Source organism: Ostrea edulis, chromosome 8, assembly GCF_947568905.1.
Source record: "Ostrea edulis chromosome 8, xbOstEdul1.1, whole genome shotgun sequence".
Classification (NCBI taxonomy): domain Eukaryota; kingdom Metazoa; phylum Mollusca; class Bivalvia; order Ostreida; family Ostreidae; genus Ostrea; species Ostrea edulis.
Genome location: NC_079171.1, coordinates 45,920,504 through 45,940,108, shown reverse-complemented (window position 1 = coordinate 45,940,108; position 19,605 = coordinate 45,920,504). Strand labels below are relative to the sequence as shown.

The window sequence follows — 19,605 nt, the reverse complement described above, 5'->3', positions numbered from 1 at the left end:
TAGAAAGGTGCATAGCTGCTTTAAGGTTTTTAAATTCAATCATGGATTCCAGACGCAACAGATGTTCGCATAACATAGGTATAAACCATTCCTTAGCAAAACGTTCGGTATCAAAAGGGAAAGTAATATGTCTTTCGTATATGACCTTGAAAACAGATACCAATGTCAAGAACATATCTGATCTTTCTAAATGGTATAGCACATGCTTATGAATACTGTACACTTTTCATTTATAAGAAATACTTTTCATGAACATTGTATTTCAAAGAAACAAGAAATGTTGAACTCACGTGTCTGGCATTTCTCCCCATATACCCCTGCATTACATCCCCGAGGGCACGTGCCGTTTTGATAGTGACATGACTCCCCATCGCTACAGTTCCCACATGATGACGAACATTCCAGCCCATACGCCTGTTTATCACACACTGAAAGTGTTAAAGGAGTTCGTAATAATCACATGGTAAAAAGTATAAAAACGCTGAAGCTGACACATGTAAAACAAACGTTCAATAAAGTTAACATAATCCGCAATTGTCTTGTACGTAAGTAATTGTAAAATTTACGATTCCTTTGGTGATATCAATGGACTTTTGTAAATCAGCGTAATTAGATATGCGACCCCCCTCCGTAAAAAAATCCAACAAATCTGAGACAACAAAATAGTACATGTAACAAGCGAACCTCAATTTAATAAGAAAGAAAATATCACCAATCGAAAAAAAAAACAAACTCGGAATAATATCATCTAAGGTAAAACCCACTGCGACGTCATAGTACTTTTGTGTTAAGTTGCTATGATCAATAAAAGCTACAGAAGACCGGTAATACGGTGGGAATATTTCAATTCAGTATTGTTTAGAGTTTCTTGATTCTTGTGGTGCTTATCGCTAGGTTCATATACCAACATCTTTCAAATACCAGTTGCGTAAAGCACTTCTGACCCGAACTACTTTTGCTATCATCCCCGCGTCAATATCCCCTACTTTGCTTTCCTGTTGATCAATAGGATACACGAATTATCAGTGGGTTTGTTTTAATATCAACACAATTTATCGACTTTAAAATACAACCAATATACTAACTAATTTGTTTATTGGTTTATCAAACAGAAACCAATCACGAAAATGATCAGTTATACATGTATGGGTCTGAAAAGCAATACTGTTTACGCCTAACTATTTAAAAATAGTACCGGGACGTCTTACATACAGCAATTGCGTGAGAATAATATGGCGTCCACTGACATAATGCATGGCGTATTTCATAGAAATATACACACTATCAACAAATACTCCGAAATTATTATCAGAAAAGTGGATAAAGAGATATGTCAACAATTATTGTCAACAAGGAACCATTCAGACCTGGTGGATCAAATATTGACTGCCTAGCAACCCGACCAGCTGTAATAGCAGGAAATATTACATAGACAATATCGTTCTCCTCTGCATCCATTGTAGACGTAACGATTATGAACATATTTATCATGTCTACTCACTTTGTCTTGTAGAAAGTCCTATCACCCCCTCCAATGAGAAACCACGTGAAAGAGAATTTAAAAATATTGTAATTTCAATAACAAACAATTTTCACTAAAACCACTGTATTCTATAAATTAAAGTAGCAGAGTGGTTAGAGCATTGCACTCAAAATCACACGACCTCTGGTCGGCGCGGGTTCGAATCCCGCTCGTGCCGGTAGGTGAGGAAGTTGCCGAGTTTACTTGCGGAAGGTCGGTGGTCTCTACCCAGTTACATTGTATCTGGGTTCTCTCTCCCACCAATAAAAACTAGGCGCATCAGATAACTGAAAAAAGTTGAGTGCGGCAGAAAACACAAAATCAGTCAATCATTAGCATATTTTGATTGATGGCATATGCATTGAAAAATTCAAACTCGTTTTCCCTGAAATTCAAACAATATTTTATAACACATTTTGAATTATAACTAACTCAACAATGAAAGTAAAGTGTTGGAATTAATTTACGATCCAGTCATGAAAAAATGAAAACAAATTCTAAGAATGTTCACTGCCTTACAGTTACAGTCAGATTATAGCCATGCTCATAGAGTCGTGTCGTCGTACCGAGTTACGGCGGAGAGAGGGGGGAAGGGGGGAGGTTGCTGATAGCAACCATGTACATTCATAATTTTGAAATGAAATCATCAATATATTTTTGTACCATATCTTGTTTATAAATTGATGACTCTAATTTCCCATGTGCGATTAAAACTAGTCTATAAAAAGGGTGATTCGAGTCATAGAATTGTTACATGTAGATCACCTATTATTCTATCACTATGAATAACTAAAATTTCAGAATAAAACATTAATTCAGAAAATTCCGATCTACTGAGAAAATGTTCAACCCACTGTAAATACTTTCTGCTCCAAAGTCGTCATCTATGACAGTGTGAAGTCGGACTGAAGACTGATCGTCTGAAGTATTTCTGGCGCACGACGCTGTGTAGAAATTGAATCAAACGTTGTTCCCGTTACGTATTATGAAAATTAACCCCTTGGTTTTCTAAGCTTTATTTCTCAGGAGCCTACCCTAACCCCTGTTTGCACAACACACAAGAGGCCCACAACCCTTATCTGTCACCTGAATACTAGTGAAACAGTATCAAACTATCCATAGGCTACAATATCTTGAAAAAAATCTGTTCTGAATATAAAAGCTAAATTCTAATGTTCAGCAATACTATCAACCAAGACGTGTTCTTAAAACTTCACCGCCTTCAAAGGTGCATACATTGATGAAAGGCTTCAAATAATAGGTACATTGGCATAAAAACATCAAAAGATATGACTAATTTGAACTTATACTAAAATCATAACTCTGGGCTATGATCGAAATTCACCATTTTTGTACATCATTTTATGCTATTCCTAAGTATGCATTTAGATTTCATACAGTATCAGCAAACTTACACATCAATACTTTATACTAAGTTTAGCCTACTTTGGGGTCAGAACCCTTACTCTGAGGATCATCAAACTTACAATTTTCGTAAAAGACTACCTGCTCTATCCACTTAGTTTCAATTTAGTATCAATAGCACCAGAGAAGATGTTATTTAAGCGTTTTACACATTAGCATAATATAACAATTTGGCACCGCCCTGGGGTCGGAATCCCTACCCCGGGGATTATGAAATTCACAATTTTTGGTAGAGAAATTCCCGCTCTCCATCACCATGCATTTAGTTTTTCTTACACATGTGCAGTTCTTGAGAAGAAGATTGTTGAAAATTGGTTGATTTGGGGCAGTTTTTGTCCCACTCCTAAGGCCACAGGAGTACATGAATCCTGAAATTTACATTCTATGTTTCCCTTGTCCCAGAGATGCTTCATACCAAATTTGAAAGGAATTGGACTGATAGTTATCAAAAAGTTAAAATTGTTCAATTGTTAAGGCAGGACGGACGACGCAAAACGCATGACGACAAGCAATGGCAATGGGTAACCTGAGTTTACTCAGGTCACCTAAAACGTATAGTCTGTCAGACACCTTATGTATATGTGAAGTCAACAAGGACGTACACGAGTGGCAATTAGATTGGAAATAAAGTGCCGGAAGTTCTAGTCTATTTGTAAAAATGTAAGATTAAAGTATCACGGTCACCCAGTCTCTGTTAGTTTTAAAAGGTAAATAGTAAATAAAACACAAACTGTTCAACTGGTTGACTTAATAAGATAATGAATTATTGTTGTAACATGATCAATGTAAGTACACACATAAACTGCATCATGTGTAAATATTTGTGCGTTAAAGACGTTTTTTCCACGAGAAGGGGAAGGGGGTGGAGCACATTGACACTGTGTCAAACTATGTGTTCTTTCCATACTCTATTAATAGGTTTCACTTCTCGTGAACACCTACCAATGCCAAAATCACAATAATTTTGAGAAAACAAACTTTTTAAACTTTATACAAATAATCACTTTACTTAATCAATGTATGGTGCAGAGGTATACGGTAAAATTGTTTTACCGCTTCTAAACATCTTACGAGTTTCATCTTTAATCAAAATAAAGCATTGATATGCATTTACCCGGCCTTTGCTGTTATCTTACCAACTTTGATAATTCTAATTCTTAAATTACTTTCCGTTTTAGCAACAACAGGTGTAGTTTCGTTACGCCAGTTAAAAAGAATGGCGGGAAGAGAAATATCATTATTAGACTCGAAGAGACCTTGGTACTGCTGTAATCCGTGCGTTACGGAGCATTTCATCTGGTTGCTTGGATTACGTGTTTTGGGAATGGCAGATTGATAACACAATTGCATGAAAGCTTCAGAGGGCCTACTTTGGAAAACAATAAACTCAGAATAAACGGTGACTACCTTGACTACAGCGAAGACCTTGATAACCCGGTATACAGCCCAAACAGTATCCCGTACTGATGTTACACCTCTTCTCTTGACATATATCGGGACACGGTTGGTCACAATTCTCTCCGTAAAATGTTGGGTCAGAGCATCCTGTGTAATTAGATCATCAAATAGAAATATTTAAACTTTCAAAAGTCCAATTTTCATATTTATTAATCAAGTCATATAACACCCCAAGCAAAGACAAATTGAAACAATTCTGAAACCTACCATGAACTTCCACTTCACACAATTCATTATATGCGTATGGTGAGTAATAACTAGGATAGGCCACACCCGGTATCCTTCGTTCGTTGTAGTATATCACATATCGTCCATGAACAGAACAGTTTATTGTCTGGTTTTCTATTGGTGTACCCTCCGCAGTCTGTATATCATGGAAACAAAGATGGCCGTCATCCTTTGACGTAGTGTTGGACACATAGAGGAAAAATCCAGCAAACCGCGTAGTGTATACACTAGGAACTGAAAGTACATAAGATGAAATCGGATCTTACATAACTGATGCACATATTTGTATGAAATACACAATTCGCCAACTGCACGATGTTTTCGCCAACGTAAGATAAAATAATTTTACAAATAAATACAAAATGATTATATTTACATAAAAATGTTAGTGTGCATTCCAGCAGTTCTATTGTGGGATTTTTCTGCAATTTTTAAAATTCCAGGGAAATGAGTTAGGGAATAATCATAACAAAATTAGTATTTGCGTTCGCCCTTATATTTGCAATGATATTTGATCATTTCAGAACTCCCAAACGGAACACAATATAGAAAGCTGGCAAACACGGATCCCTGGGTATATCAGAGATCGGGTCGGATGCCTACGATCAGTAGGGATCCCCTGTCCACCAGTCACACATTCCGTGAGCCCCATATATGGATCAGGAAAACCGAGTACCCCATAGGCAAAACAAGTGTACCACAAACGGCCTAACAATCGGTATGGAACACGTCAGACAGTATTTGACCTAACGATTGGTTTTATTGTCAACTGAGGTAATAATAACGACCATAGAATTTGCAAAAATACTGATTTTAAACGAAAATGTTAAAATCCCTCTATCATCTTTTTTTTTTTCAGTAGCCTGTCTCGATTTCATAATTGATCATGCGCAGAACAAGCCCTTGTGTATCGAATCAGTTGAGATATATCAAGATCATCAGTGCTCGAGCTGGGCTTCGCCATTTTCGCCAATGGCGAATTTTTTTTTCAAAAATGGCGAAAAAAAATTAAAGTGGCGAAAATCCCTTTTTGCAATAATTTGTATTTTAAAATCTGTCTTGTGTTTTCCTTTGTCAGTGACACATTATCGGCTATTTGTTTATGCAGTCAAAATCTGTTTACTCAGTGAACGCGTGCGACCGGAAATCTCGCGTCGCTCCAGTGCACACAGAGCTGGTCACCGGAGGCCAGATCATAGCCTCAGGTAATCTATGGCTGCAAAAAAGTCGGTGATTATATAGTACAGTACATCGGACAGTTGTGTACCCTGCTGTGGTCAATTGTTTAACATTTAAAGTATTATTCATTATAATTGTGTTATCATCTCCACATTAATGTCAATTCTTAACCACAGAACCGACCGGTATTATTGTGTATATGAAATAAATATACATCAATTGTTTGTTTTTGCAGCCAAGCTCATTGATTACAAGATTTTGATGTGTTTGATTTTAGTTCGAATATTTCATTAACAATGCGGTCGGTCACCATTGATATGGATGTAGCAATTTTGATAAACAATTTTCTTTGAAGTTCGGTGCGCAACAGTATAAAGATGCTAATCTCATAAGACTATGCACCCCATTCTATTTTGACACTAAACTTGTAGGTTCTGACTCTAGTCAGCCTAAAATTAAAGAAAAATATATATGTTTGGCTTGACAGTCAACCCCACCGGCTCAAACAAATTGCAAAATCTACCATACCAAAACGGAAATTTGATAGGGAATGGTTGAGATACAACTCTAAATTGGGCTTGATGTTTTGTGACATCTGCATTTCGGGCAATGTAGACAATGTTTTCACTGAGGGGTGTAGCATCATGAAGTTTATATTTAGATGATTTATTACCTGATTTTTGATTTTCACAATAAAAATTTAATTATCAAACAAATCAACTTATTATTTCAGAAAGAAGTGTTTACGTATGGTAGCTGGATATTTTAAGTAGTGTAACTGATTCCAAATGCTAAAATCAGTGTAATGAATAAAATAATATGATGGAATAATTGTATAGCATGATATTATATGCGCCGAGCTGCACTCCAAAAAAGTGGCGAAAGGGAATTTTGGTCCAGTGGGAGCACTGAACATCATATGTAAGTAATGTTCTAATATTGCTACACAAGAATGGGAAGTTGGCGATGGTGAAGCAGAAATCACCCCAATTGTCATAAAAATAAATTGTTAGTTTGCCGTTAATATTTATTTTCAATGAAATATCTAAGTATGAAGCAAATACGGGGGACGATGTGGTGTCTTTTATCTGTAGTTCACATAGATATATCAAATCGACATATGAGTGAAAACATTATCTTTAAAAAGTACAACGTCATCAATATATCAAAATATGTAGTTGAAGGCAACACTAAAATATGCTTTCCTTTCATATAGAAGGTTTTGATTCTTGTAAGAATATAACGAAAATCAATATATGCACCCAGGGGTACATGATCTGAGTTGCATGATGTCTTCCTAACCTGCTATCCAACAATATAACTAAGTTTCATTTGATTCAGTTTTAAAGTTTTCGAGTTACTGTCTAGAAACCATAATTGTCTGAAGTTTTCAATCTATTTTCGGTCACTATGACTTTGACCTTTTACATTTTTCTCCAAAATCAATAGGGGTTTTCCTTACCTAGTACTTAACAAGATACCAAAGTTTCATTTGGTTAGATTGTAAACTTTTTGAGTTATCATCCGGAAACCAATTATTGACGCCCAACCGCCTGCATCACCAAACCAACAGCCGAGTTCAACTTCGTTGCAACTTGGCTAAAACAGGTCAGGTAATAAAGGAGTAAAATGCGTGTCCATGACAATTCAAATAGTCTGTTGGAAGATTGTGTTGATTGTATCATACTTAACGTCTCTCTCAAGAACTTTCCACTCATATGGAGACCTATGAAGTGCTTCAAATTTGGAAATTTGCTCGACACCCACGGACATTGAGCATGTATGATGTATGATAATGTTAAAAAATGTATAGAATACGACCAATTTTTGAGTGACGATTTTTATACTGACACAGGTTAAGTGCAAGGTGAAACTTTGTCACCCATTTTCTTTTCTTTATGTGTTGATGAACTTTACTAAGGAACATTGTCCAAATATTGATATTCAAATAAAAGATTTATTCTTTTGAATGTATGCAGATGGCATAGTTATCATATCCGAAATTCCGGAGGTTTTACAAAAAATGTTAGCCGCTCTGAATAAATATACTAATGAGTGTAAACTAAATATTAATGTACAAATAAAAAAACAACAACTAAAATTGCTGTTTTTAGGAATGCAGGAGAACTTAAAGAAGATGAGACATGGTCTTAGAAGAATTCATGTTTAAATTTTGTCAATGAATTTAATTACTTTGGCATACTATTTGATTATAATGGTAAATTCCTCAAAACACAGAACGCAGTGGCCGAGGGGTTAGAGCGTTCACCCCGCATACGGTAGGCCCGGGGTTCGAATTCCGGCCACGACACACCTAAGTCGTTAAAACAGGTAGTGACAGTTCCATCGCCAAATGCTCGGCATCATGAATGTCACGGGTCCTGGGAGATGACTTTAAAAACGGAGTGTAGTTGTGACACGCTAAAGAACCCTCACTACTCAATGGCCGTAACCGTCGAGCATAGCCCTGAATTTGAAGCACTTCACTGGTTTTGGTGACGTCTCCATATGAGTTAAAAATTATCGAGTGATACGTTAAGTAAGATGCTATCAATCAATCAAAACACAGACACATAAGGGAGAAAAGCTTTTTTTTTTTTTTTTTTTTTTTCAAATTTCAATAAGTTAAAGGGGAAAAAAAGCATCCGTTTAATAGAGAAACACAATGTTACATTTTTGATACCTATGTCAATACTGCTTTCCTATACGGTTCAGAAATATGTAATACTTACTAGTTAATTAAACAACGTGTGATTAATATTTACAAATAAGCAATTTTTGAAGATACTTCAAATTTACCAAAATGGTTTTTTTTTTCTATCAGCATTTGATTGATAACTTTTGTTTATAGTTCTACTTGACAATACCCATTGAGTTTGTGCACAGATCTTTTATTACTCGCTTTAGAACTTCATCTCATTACCTGAATGTTGAAGTTGAAATACATAATGATATAGTCAGAGTACGAGAGTTATGTACTGTTGATGGGCTAAATGATGTAGAGTTACACTTTATTTTAGAATGCCCTCTATATTATGACCTGATAAAAATATGTTAAGAAATGCTATTATACAAAACTCAGTGTTTTCAAACTGATCAAACTACCCGGTGTGAAAAATACTAAATAACTCATTGATTTGGATTTTTTTTCACAGTATTCTATTAAGATAAGAAACTTTCATATTGTGTAATACCATTTGTTTAATATAAATTGTACATCGTTGTAACATTGTTGTCTACTCACACTCCACAATGTTTGTTTGTATAATTGAATTCATGTATATAATATCCAATGAGCCTGTGACTCACGGAAATAAAGAATCAGGTGGTCATTTTACTAAACGATCGTATATCGTAAATGCAGATTTAAATGTGAACGTAGCAGGTACACCCATTTCACTAAAATTAACGATTTGCTATTTACGATCAGAATTGATCGTAACCCTACGAATGGTCTAGAGTTATCGTAAGTGCTCCTACATGCACGTAAATGAGTAATATGATTGCCATGCTGGTCCTGCCTGATATCATTTTGTGGCAGTATTTACCTGACTGGGTTTGTTTGTACTATGCAGGAAGAAAACAATCACAATGACTTGAGAAGACAATGGCTTTGTTTTTTGCACAAAAATATTGTACAGCCCGAACCCGAGTCTTGAATCATATTAGAGTTGCCCTTCTTTGTTACGCACAACCACAGAAATGCCAGTCTCACAGGGGTCAAGCACGTTTTGGGCCCGGTTTCTGTGATGCAACATATATAATAAACTCATTGTATCACAGAGTTCGGGTCCAAAACGGGCCTAGCCCCTATGACCAGTCTGCTGAAGTAAATGTAAAGGCAATGAATTCATATTTTTAAAAGTGAGGAGGGGGTGTAGTCTATATATCAAACTTTGCATGTAACGATAACAAGAACAGTTGTTAGAGAAGTAATGTGGGGATAGGGGGGGGGGGGTATTGATACATGTGCCTGCATCACCGTTAGTGTATATGTATGTATATTGAACATTAGAGAGAATTCAAGTAATTCTCATAGACATGTTCAGAAATTAAGTTTCTTTAGAAGCAGTTCATTTAAATCCGAGACGTTGCAATTCGACGTACTCAGCTATTTTTTTCTCGTCGGACCAATGCCTTTGATACAACAAACTACATAATACATGCACATTCGAATGATAAACATTACACATTTTAAGGAAAATATAATAACAAGATTTGGTAATGGGAGAGGGGTTAAAATCCAAATTTTGCAAGTGGAACGTTTCTGGTACATACAAACTAGATTTATATGTATACACAGAAAAGGGATGGGTCATTATCGGATCTTTGGGGTTCCGACCCCTTGTTATAAAGTGCAATCTCGTATTTCTTCCAAAAAAATTGTTACACGAAAGTCACTAAAATTACCCTATCTTTTCTTTACGTTACACTAGAGATCGGGCTCAAAATTTCCATTATTTTTGTTGACAACTTGCATGGTTTACTGAAGACGATAAGGATATGTTTAAAACCACGAGAAAATAATAAATGGATATGTCTTTCCATGGTAGGATTAATTTTAAGTCTACCTCCATAGAGAAAAGAGTTATAAATTGTCAGACGTAAATTGCATTCGTAAGTGTTACGACTACGATAGGTTTCGTGAAACGCTCGTATACGTGCGAGTCAAATGATCTTAATCGTAATCGTACGTTTACGATCTACGATAGGTTAGTGAAACGGTCGCCTGATTCAGAAGTCAATGTGATGGATGGCTATGGGTTAGAGTTACCGTACTTATACTGAATTTCCAAACGTCCCAAAAAGCTTTACCAAGAAACAATACATTCCTAGACCGAGTAAATGTTTCGCTAAGTACCTAACTTTACTATTCACGGAAATATTAACAGCTGTGAAGGAGAAAGGTATTGTTCCACAACATATATCAGAAATGGTGTAAATCAAACGTGAAATCTAAACAAAAATCTAAAGAACTTGTAATAAATTTGAAATCGCAAAGCTTTCCTCAAATCAACAAAATCAAAACGATAAATTAAAGACTATACTTTTTGACATTATATATAGTTGAATTTTTGACAAAAACAACAAAAATAGACAAATGAAATATCCTTAAAATAGGTAGTGATAGTTACATCACCAAACGTTCGGCATAAAGTGTCAATATCCCGGGTCTTCGGTCATTACTTTAGCATCTAATGGTCCGTGTTACAGTAGGTATGACACGCTAAAGAACCACCAATGCTCAATGGCCGTAAGCGCCGAGCATAGGCCTAAATTCGAAGCCCTTCACTGATCCTGATGACGTCTCCATGTGAGTTTATATAAGTTTCGATAGAGACATCAAGCAACATACAATCAATAAATCACCTATTAGACTAAAATAGCTGCACATGATACATGTAAATATCTTAGGAGAGTAAATTCAAAATACCGCGTGCACGGTGTGTACAAAGGAAATTGCGATCTGGCTATAAAATATATCCGAGTCAGGATGGGGTTTGGGCACGTAAAACCAAAGGGGGATGAGGGGGTGCCCATTCATCTTTTTTGTCAATCAACCTTTAATTTGACCCTCTCCCCCTTTTTGGTAAAAAAAAAAAAAGCAGATGCTGCGTGTCTTCATGGGGTTAGAAATATTGCAGATGATAACTATCTCCATTTCTCTTATTGTCATCAAAGCATGTACTCGGAAATTATCATTAACTAGTCAGTATTTTTTTTTTCAACCGATTCGGAATAAATAGGATCTTGACAGTGCATTTTAGAGAAATTTCGTTCCGGGAATACTTACTATTTAAAACATTGAAACCGGTATTTAAATATGTAGTTTACAACCAAAGTTAAACTACATTTCTTTGATTTGTACCCAATTTTTTTCAGCCATGATCATTTCATTTCACTGTAAGTTTGAGTGCAATAATTTACCCAGATATTGAGCGCATAACTTCTTCAGTACTTAGAACCAATAATTCCCAACTTATAAATAGGTATGTGACATATAAATCCATCAACACTTACTCGGACGATTATTCGCCCTGTAGTACACGTGAATGTGACTTTCGTTAAGCATATTTAACAAATCTATTTTGCCATTTTAGGGACTTTTCAATCTCCATTTTTTTTAAATATACAAAGCCGTCACGACCTTCCTTGTACATTTTTTGATTAACACTTATATTACCAATGTATACGTATGATAACCTTTCAAACAAACAATCCGTGTAGTCGAGGATAGCGTTGCACAATAAACTGGCACCCGATGTGAACCTTAACATACTACACGTTTAATGTACTTGTAAAACTACGCCGAAATTATCGTATAATACTCCGATACCCCCGATAAGAGGCGATTGAATGGGGCCGTCCTTCGGATGAGACCGCAAAAACCGAGTTACCGTGTCACAGCAGGTGTGACACGATAATGTTCCCCTGTTCAAATGCCGTAAACACCGAACATAGGCCTACATTTTGTAGCCCTTCACCGATAATGACAGTCTACAATTTAGTGCAAAATTCTCGAGTGGGACGTTAGATAAAATAAAATCAATCAATCTAATTAAAATATGACGTCATAAGAGTATGCATCGTGGATTATTTGATATAAAACACATGTGTACAGTGCATTTAAGAGAAACTTATTGTCGGGATTTATATGTAGAATGTCATCGCTGTTAAACTACAAGAGAGCAATCCTTTAATTTGTACCAAATTTTCTTCAGTCACGATCACTGAAAGTGAAATTCAGTGATTACTTAGATAATGAGCGCATATCTTTTTAGTATTTAGAACTAATCATTTCAAAATATACTTAGGTTTATAATGAATAAAATCAACAACACTTACTTGGAAAATTGTCCGTCCTGTAGTACATGTCAATGTGGCTGATGCTGACCACACTCCCCAGGTCCACTCCCCACGTCGCTGTTGTTTGTCCATTGTTAGATTGAGTGCATTGATTTCCTCTTACTGAGCGGTCAGTGTACAGTCCGTCCACAGCCTTCGCTGCTCCCCATTGCATTTCTTTACCAGAATAATTATGTTGCTGCCATGCTGACCTCCGTAGTGCTAAATTCTCTGGAAAGTAACAAAATCAGTAGAAAATGCAACTGTAAATGTAACGGTCTTAGTTTTATATTTCAAATATTTTATGCTTTAAAATCAACATCAGATCAAAATATGTGGACTATTATATTGAATGTACAGTATGATCCACTCGTGTGCAAATTGCAATTTCAAAAAAAAACTTTACTATATCACAAAGACTAAGCATACATTGTACTGGTAACTTGGGGATATCCCACTATCATGTAATCCGACCGAATGGTATCAATGTTAAACCAATGACACCCCCCAAACAACCCAGCGTATGACAATACACTTCCGATATATTGGGCTAGAAATATGATCAGCGTGTTTCCGTCAATCAAATATTCCTCTCACTTCCAAGTTTTCTGGGTAAAACTACGTAACATATAATTTAGATGTGTGTGATCATGTTCATCAAACAAGTTGGTCTACCTTTTATCAATTGAAACTTATTACCACATTTCATACTGTATGGCACACGCAATAACCCATCAGTACTCTTAAGGAGAATGCTACACCAGGGAAATATGGTATGGATGACAAGTGGGGGATTTGTGCAATGACGAATTTAAACTTAATTTTTTAAAACCTACTTCATTTAGTAAAAAAATACAGTTTTAGTACTAAGTAATTACTACAAGACTCGAAGCTTCTATCTACAGACCAGCAGTCGACCAGTTAACTGACTGAGCTATTCAGGTAGGTTGAAAATGAGGACCTCAAATCACTTATTCTAAAAGGTCCTAAATACAGAGAACCTCGGTCTTTCAATTGGCGACAGAATTTCAATTATATTATTAATTCTGTCGAGGATTATTCCAGACAATGTGCTAAATATGAAAAAGAAGAACTTGATATAATGGATTAAAATTGAGAACTCTTTGCTCGACAAGCATCAAAGCTGGTACATCGTAAGGAGTAAATGACAGCTATTGGATTTGAGGTCAAAGGTCAAGCGTCAAACTGGACATAAAAAGAAATTGTCCGCTCAATATTTTGCGAACTCTTTGTTTGACAGACATTAAACTTGGTACACTGGTACATCTTAAATAGTAGATGATGGCCCCTATTGATTTTGAGATCGCATGATTAAAGGTCAAGGGTCGAACTGGACATAGTAATATATTATTTGCTATATGTTAAGAATCATTTGCTTGATTGACACCATCCCGTGGGGATTCGGGTTAGAATAGGACCTCAGTACCCTTTGCTTGTCGTAGAAGGCGACTAAATGGGGCGGTCCTTCAGATGAGACCGCAGAAAACGAGACCCATCATAAGGAGTAGATAACCCCTATTGATTTTAGATCACATGATTAATCCACTATGGGCGTATGAAGATAGTGTGTGCTCAATATCTTGAATTGGTTTCGCACTACTATCGCTTAAATTATGCATGTCTATAACCCTTTCCATTTTTGTCCCATGGGGCACATGTGTTTTACAAACATTTCTTGTTATAAATACACTGTGGATTTTTTATGATAACAAAAACTCTTGAATTTTTAATTGAAAAATAAATCCTATTGACTATTTAACTTTTATTGCCTTTGTTAGTAAGTTCTTCTGCTGTGTTATTAAGGATTAATTCTTGGCACACTGATTTTGACGACGGATAATTCCATTTACATGATCAAAATATAGGACCCACATCTTACAGGCGTTATGAAATTGAGCAATGTTCGCTATCTTCACCTTTCATCGAAGACGCTTTATCTCTTACAGTAATTATTTTCATCAATATGTCGATTTGATATATTCATGTGAACTCGAAATAAAAAACACCAGAGTCCTTCATATCTGAAATGTACATGGATATTTCATTGAAAATAAACATTAACGGCAAACTACTAACTCAACTTTATGACTTCTCCATTGTCGGCTTCCCATGCTTATGTCACAGTGGTCTGTTGTCGCCTGCGTATGGTGTTTACACCTCTCGACAAATTCGATGCGCGGGAGCTTGTTCTGCGTGCGATCAGTTTTTAAATTGAGGCAGGCTACTGACAACAAAAAAATATGTTACAGAGGTGTCGTTTAGTCAGCATTTCGCAAATCATATTGTCGTTATGATGGTCTTGTTTGCCAGTGTGACCTATCTTTAGGTTAGTGTTTGACAGGTTTCATATCGATTATTGGGTCATTATTGGCACAATGATTTTGGCCACGGATTGTTCCGGGTAACATCAATGCGGATTTTACTATGAATATGCTCATTGTTCGGCATGTTCACACATCTTCTTTTAGATTAAAGAAATCAGCTTTCTTTAATATAATCATATTTCAATGTTTGCCATTGAATTCAATATCGAATGAAGCTCGTGAATGTCAATTATAAAACGTCAACAATATCATGATATAGAAACATCTTACACTCCTCATGTCAATAATTATTTTAGGTGATATGTAATGCACAAGTAAAATTAACCTCGTAAATCTCATAAGGAATTTCAATACATATTTCTGTCAGTTTTCAAACTGCCTAGTTGTGTTCAATTCCCACGTGACTATGGGATATGTATATAAGAAATTAACGAATACAGATTAAGCAAGTAAAAGGCACTAGTTTTTTGGGTTTTTTTTGGGGGGGGTTGGGGGTTGGGGGTTGGGGGGGGGGTGGTGGTGGCATTCTGGATTTTTGTTTTCATTTTGTGTCTTCCGTTTTGTATATGTTCAAGATTTCCTGAATAAATAGCATATCAACTAAAAATCATTTTTTAAAATATGTTTTTTGTTTTGTGTCTTTTTAATGTCCTCAAACACGGAAGGATGCCTCTGTTTATCTACATTTCAACACATAGAACAAATAAAGACAGAACAATATGAAGAAGCTCCGATGATCAATTTACTTCTTATATCTAACTTGAAATCGACTTATGTAAATGTATCTATGTAGATTCACTAACGTTTGAGAACAATTTATTTCAGCACAGTTACAGAAAGATGCTTATGTGATACATGCAGGTGTTAAAATAGATTTGACAAAGGGAGAAAAGATGAAATTTTAATTATTTATAACCTCGGTATATATTTGCTACAACATCACGATATGTGGTAATACCATCCGAAACCCCACTCCTTAAATGAAAGGGGGATCCTAATTTTTGAAATTCCCCAATCTTTCACATAAAACGTTTTGGAAATTGATGATACGATGTATGTAAACCATGTCATCTCCAAAAACTTACACACATAGATACATGCATCTTTAAGTGATCAACCGAAAGTGCAGCTGGAATAAATATTCCCCACAGTAAGGTATGAAAAAACAATGCGATGTGTGATACAGTGTATAAAGTGATTTATAAAAGGTGTGAAATCCTCAAATGAAATACACACTCATACATCTCCACTTTTTCTATTCATGGTTTTTTTGAATCCATCATTTACAGTTATTGTGAATAATACGGGAACTATTTAGCCGTCGCTAAATATCCAGGGGTTCATGTTTGCCCTTCTTTTAAGGTGGAGATTGATTGGTTGATGCTAAAAAAAATTGAATTTTTTAAATTTCGATATATGTTTATGATGAAGCTTTGATATAAAACATATTAAAAAATCAATGTTGGTAATCGACCTTGTTTTTGAGAAATATGGCAATTTTGATAGCACCTTCTTTAGTCTTTGCAAAGCGTAAAAAGTGAAGAAAAATAAGTAGAGAGCAATATACAAATAGAGCTATAACATTTTTATTGTAAAGAGGATCATAACTTGTCATATATGGTTCCAAACAACCTTTCACATAATTGTATATTTTACATCAATTTCAAGTTCACCAATCATTGTTAACATGCAACATTACTTCAACAAAGCTACATTGGCCTATCACCTTAAAATGGTGCACAATATTTGCACACAGGGTCATACTTTTGCTTTAGCTGCAAAAAAATTACCCATCAAATTTCTTATTTTATTTCATTAAGTGGTTAGTGTATTAGTAAGTTAAATATAAGAAAACAATTATACACCATAATGGGGTTCAATATGGAACTAGCAAAAAATTCCTAACCCCACCCACTTTTTACAAACTACACATTTTCGTAAGAAAAAGGATTATTAAAAGATGTTGTAAACAATCCATCAAAAAAAAAGCTTGCTGAAATTCGAAGATTCTTTGTAATACCTTTTTTGAATTAATAAATATAATACTGAAAGTATGTATTTCAAATTTTAGCTTATACTCTGTTGTAGTTCTCGTTGTTGACCTTTGTGCACTTACACTCAGAATATAAATTTATCATACGTCATCACATTTGATGATTAATATTAGAGTTTTCCCACATAAAAATCCCCACAAAAAATAGAAATACAATTTATATTTGTTAAAGGCATAGGGTCTAAGATATTGGTAAAAATTTTACATGTTCCAAAAAGGTGGCAAAATTAAAAATCATAACCAGAAAATCACAAAAAGTTCTTCAGAATGTTTACAAACACATTGGATATGATAGTAATTACAAAATAAGTCCCTGTTCTCATTTGCCTAAATTGGTACCCTGTTGACTTTGCATATCTTATATTTGTGTGTAGCAACCAATCAGCGTGGTACCAGTTTAATATATTGTCCTCCAGACAAACATTTTATAACGAGCTAAAACGTCAAAATGACTTCAATTCCAAAGCACTGCAGCTATAGATAACTCATAATTAATACTACACATTTGTTTTTTGAAGTTCTTCTTGCAAAATATTGTGATGTCATTGTTGAGATAAAAGATAGACCCTATGCCTTTAAAACAAATGTCTCCATTACATCCCAACCCCTTTAATATACTGCATGGTATGGGGAGAAAGAATGAGCAGGAATATAGACATTATGAATTGCACTCGGCGCATTGAGAAGAAGGATTTAGCCAGCAGAGATAAACTACTGACTTTTTAATAACTTAAAATGTTTAAGCATTTGATCCCAATTTACCTCTGAGAATTGAACATGCCAATAAGAAAGTTTCTATAAGCTATTTCAGGGGCGGATCGGGAACTGTAATCGGGGGGGGGGGGGGGGGGGGGACTGTATGAGGCAGGGGTCTAAAAGTAATTCAATAAATCAAAACGTTTTTTCAGAGATTTATTTCTCCGAGAGTGGAGGAAATTATTGCTTCTTTTATCGTATACATTTTTCTAAGCAACATACCACGATTTACCTGATGTCGAGCGTTTGGCAATGGAACTTCCATTACCTGTTTTAACGGCTTAGGTCTGTCGCGGCCGGGATTCGAACCCCGGCCTTCTGCATGCGGGGTGAATGCTCTAGACCACCACCATGGCTCGACCCATGGATCTCGAAGCCCATATCAGCTATCTTACTCTCACAAATATATATGTATCTTCATAAGTTTATGAGTTCTACTTGTAGTCTCACACTGAAACAAAAACTCGCTATTGGATAACTCAGAATGCATGCATACTGCATTATCTTTTTCTAATTTCTCTCAGTTCACGGTATATATTCACTGAATGTGTTGGGGGGGGGGGGTGAGAAATTCAAACACATTGATTAAAAGTTATAAAATTGGTATTTTATTTTCATTTAGAAATGTTTACTGATTTTGATATATCAAAAACTTAGAATAATCAACAATGACACTTCATCTACATTTATGCAATATTATTGTCTTTAAGAAAGACATATAATAGTATACATGAGTACATGTACTTGTTTTCAATTAAATTCACACTTTAGTATGTTGCACAATATATCTGGGCTCACAAATAAATTATTGATTCTATCCAAGTCCCACATTGTGCAGAAGTTCTTGAATTTTCTCTGTAACCTGTAAAGTTGTGGGGTCCAGGGGATATGACATCATCAATGTAAATGAAGTACCTGTTAAAATATATTCTGTATATTCAAATATTGAAAAAACAAGATATGTTTGTAAAACACATATGCCCCCCATGGTGCAAAATTGAAAAGGGTTATACACACACACATCATTTATTGAGAGTAGTATCATCAATTCAAAATATTGAGCAGACAATATCTTCCTATGTCAAGAGTGGATTGACCATGTGACCTAAAAATCAATAGGGGTCATCAACTCCTGAAGATGTACCAGTGTACCAAGTTTGATGTCTGTCAAGCAAAGGGTTCTCAAGATATTTTGCGGACTGTATATTCCTATGTCCAGTTTAACCCTTGACCTTTGACCACGCGACCTCAAAATCAATAGGGGTCATCAACTCCTGAAGATGTACCAGTGTATCAAGTTTGATGTCTGTCAAGCAAAGGGTTCTCGAGATATTTAACGGACAGTATATTCCTATGTCCAGTTTGACCCTTGACCTTTGACCATGTGACCTCAAAATCAATGGGGGTCATCTTCTTCTGAAGATGTACTGGCGTACTAAGTTTGATGTCTGTCAAGCAAAGGGTTCTCTAGACATTGAATGGTCAGTATATTCCTATGCCCAGTTTGACCCTTGACCTTTGACCATATGACCTCAAAATCAATAGGGGTCATCTACTCCTTAGTATGTACCAGTGTGCCAAGTTTGATGTCTTTCAAGCAAAGGGTTCTCAAGATATTGAGCGGACATTATATTCCTATGTCCAGAGTAGATTAACCCTTGACCTTTGACCTTTTGACCTGAAAAACAATAGGGATCCTTTCTACTCATAACTAAACCACATATGAAATATCATTATCATCAAGTGAATGGTTCTCAAGATATTGAGCGGACAACACATGGTCTACAGACCGA

The 19,605-nt window shown here is 35.6% G+C and overlaps 2 protein-coding genes across 4 annotated transcripts in view; both read right to left on the bottom strand.

Annotated features, from left to right (window-relative positions):
- Nucleotides 1–19,605, bottom strand: part of LOC125661365 (multiple epidermal growth factor-like domains protein 10) — a 55,515-nt gene that overhangs the window by 10,203 nt on the left and 25,707 nt on the right. For both annotated transcript variants that reach the window (XM_056146299.1, XM_056146300.1), the window contains exons 2-5: nt 12,659–12,889; nt 4,613–4,867; nt 4,355–4,492; nt 291–428 (exon numbers count right to left, since the gene is read on the bottom strand). In XM_056146299.1, coding sequence (XP_056002274.1) covers nt 291–428; nt 4,355–4,492; nt 4,613–4,867; nt 12,659–12,889 — 762 coding nt within the window. The remainder of the gene's footprint in view (nt 1–290; nt 429–4,354; nt 4,493–4,612; nt 4,868–12,658; nt 12,890–19,605) is intronic.
- The window catches only part of LOC125661351 (multiple epidermal growth factor-like domains protein 10), a 296,347-nt gene that overhangs the window by 274,706 nt on the left and 2,036 nt on the right, over nt 1–19,605 (bottom strand). The gene's annotated exons all lie outside the window — the stretch shown is intronic.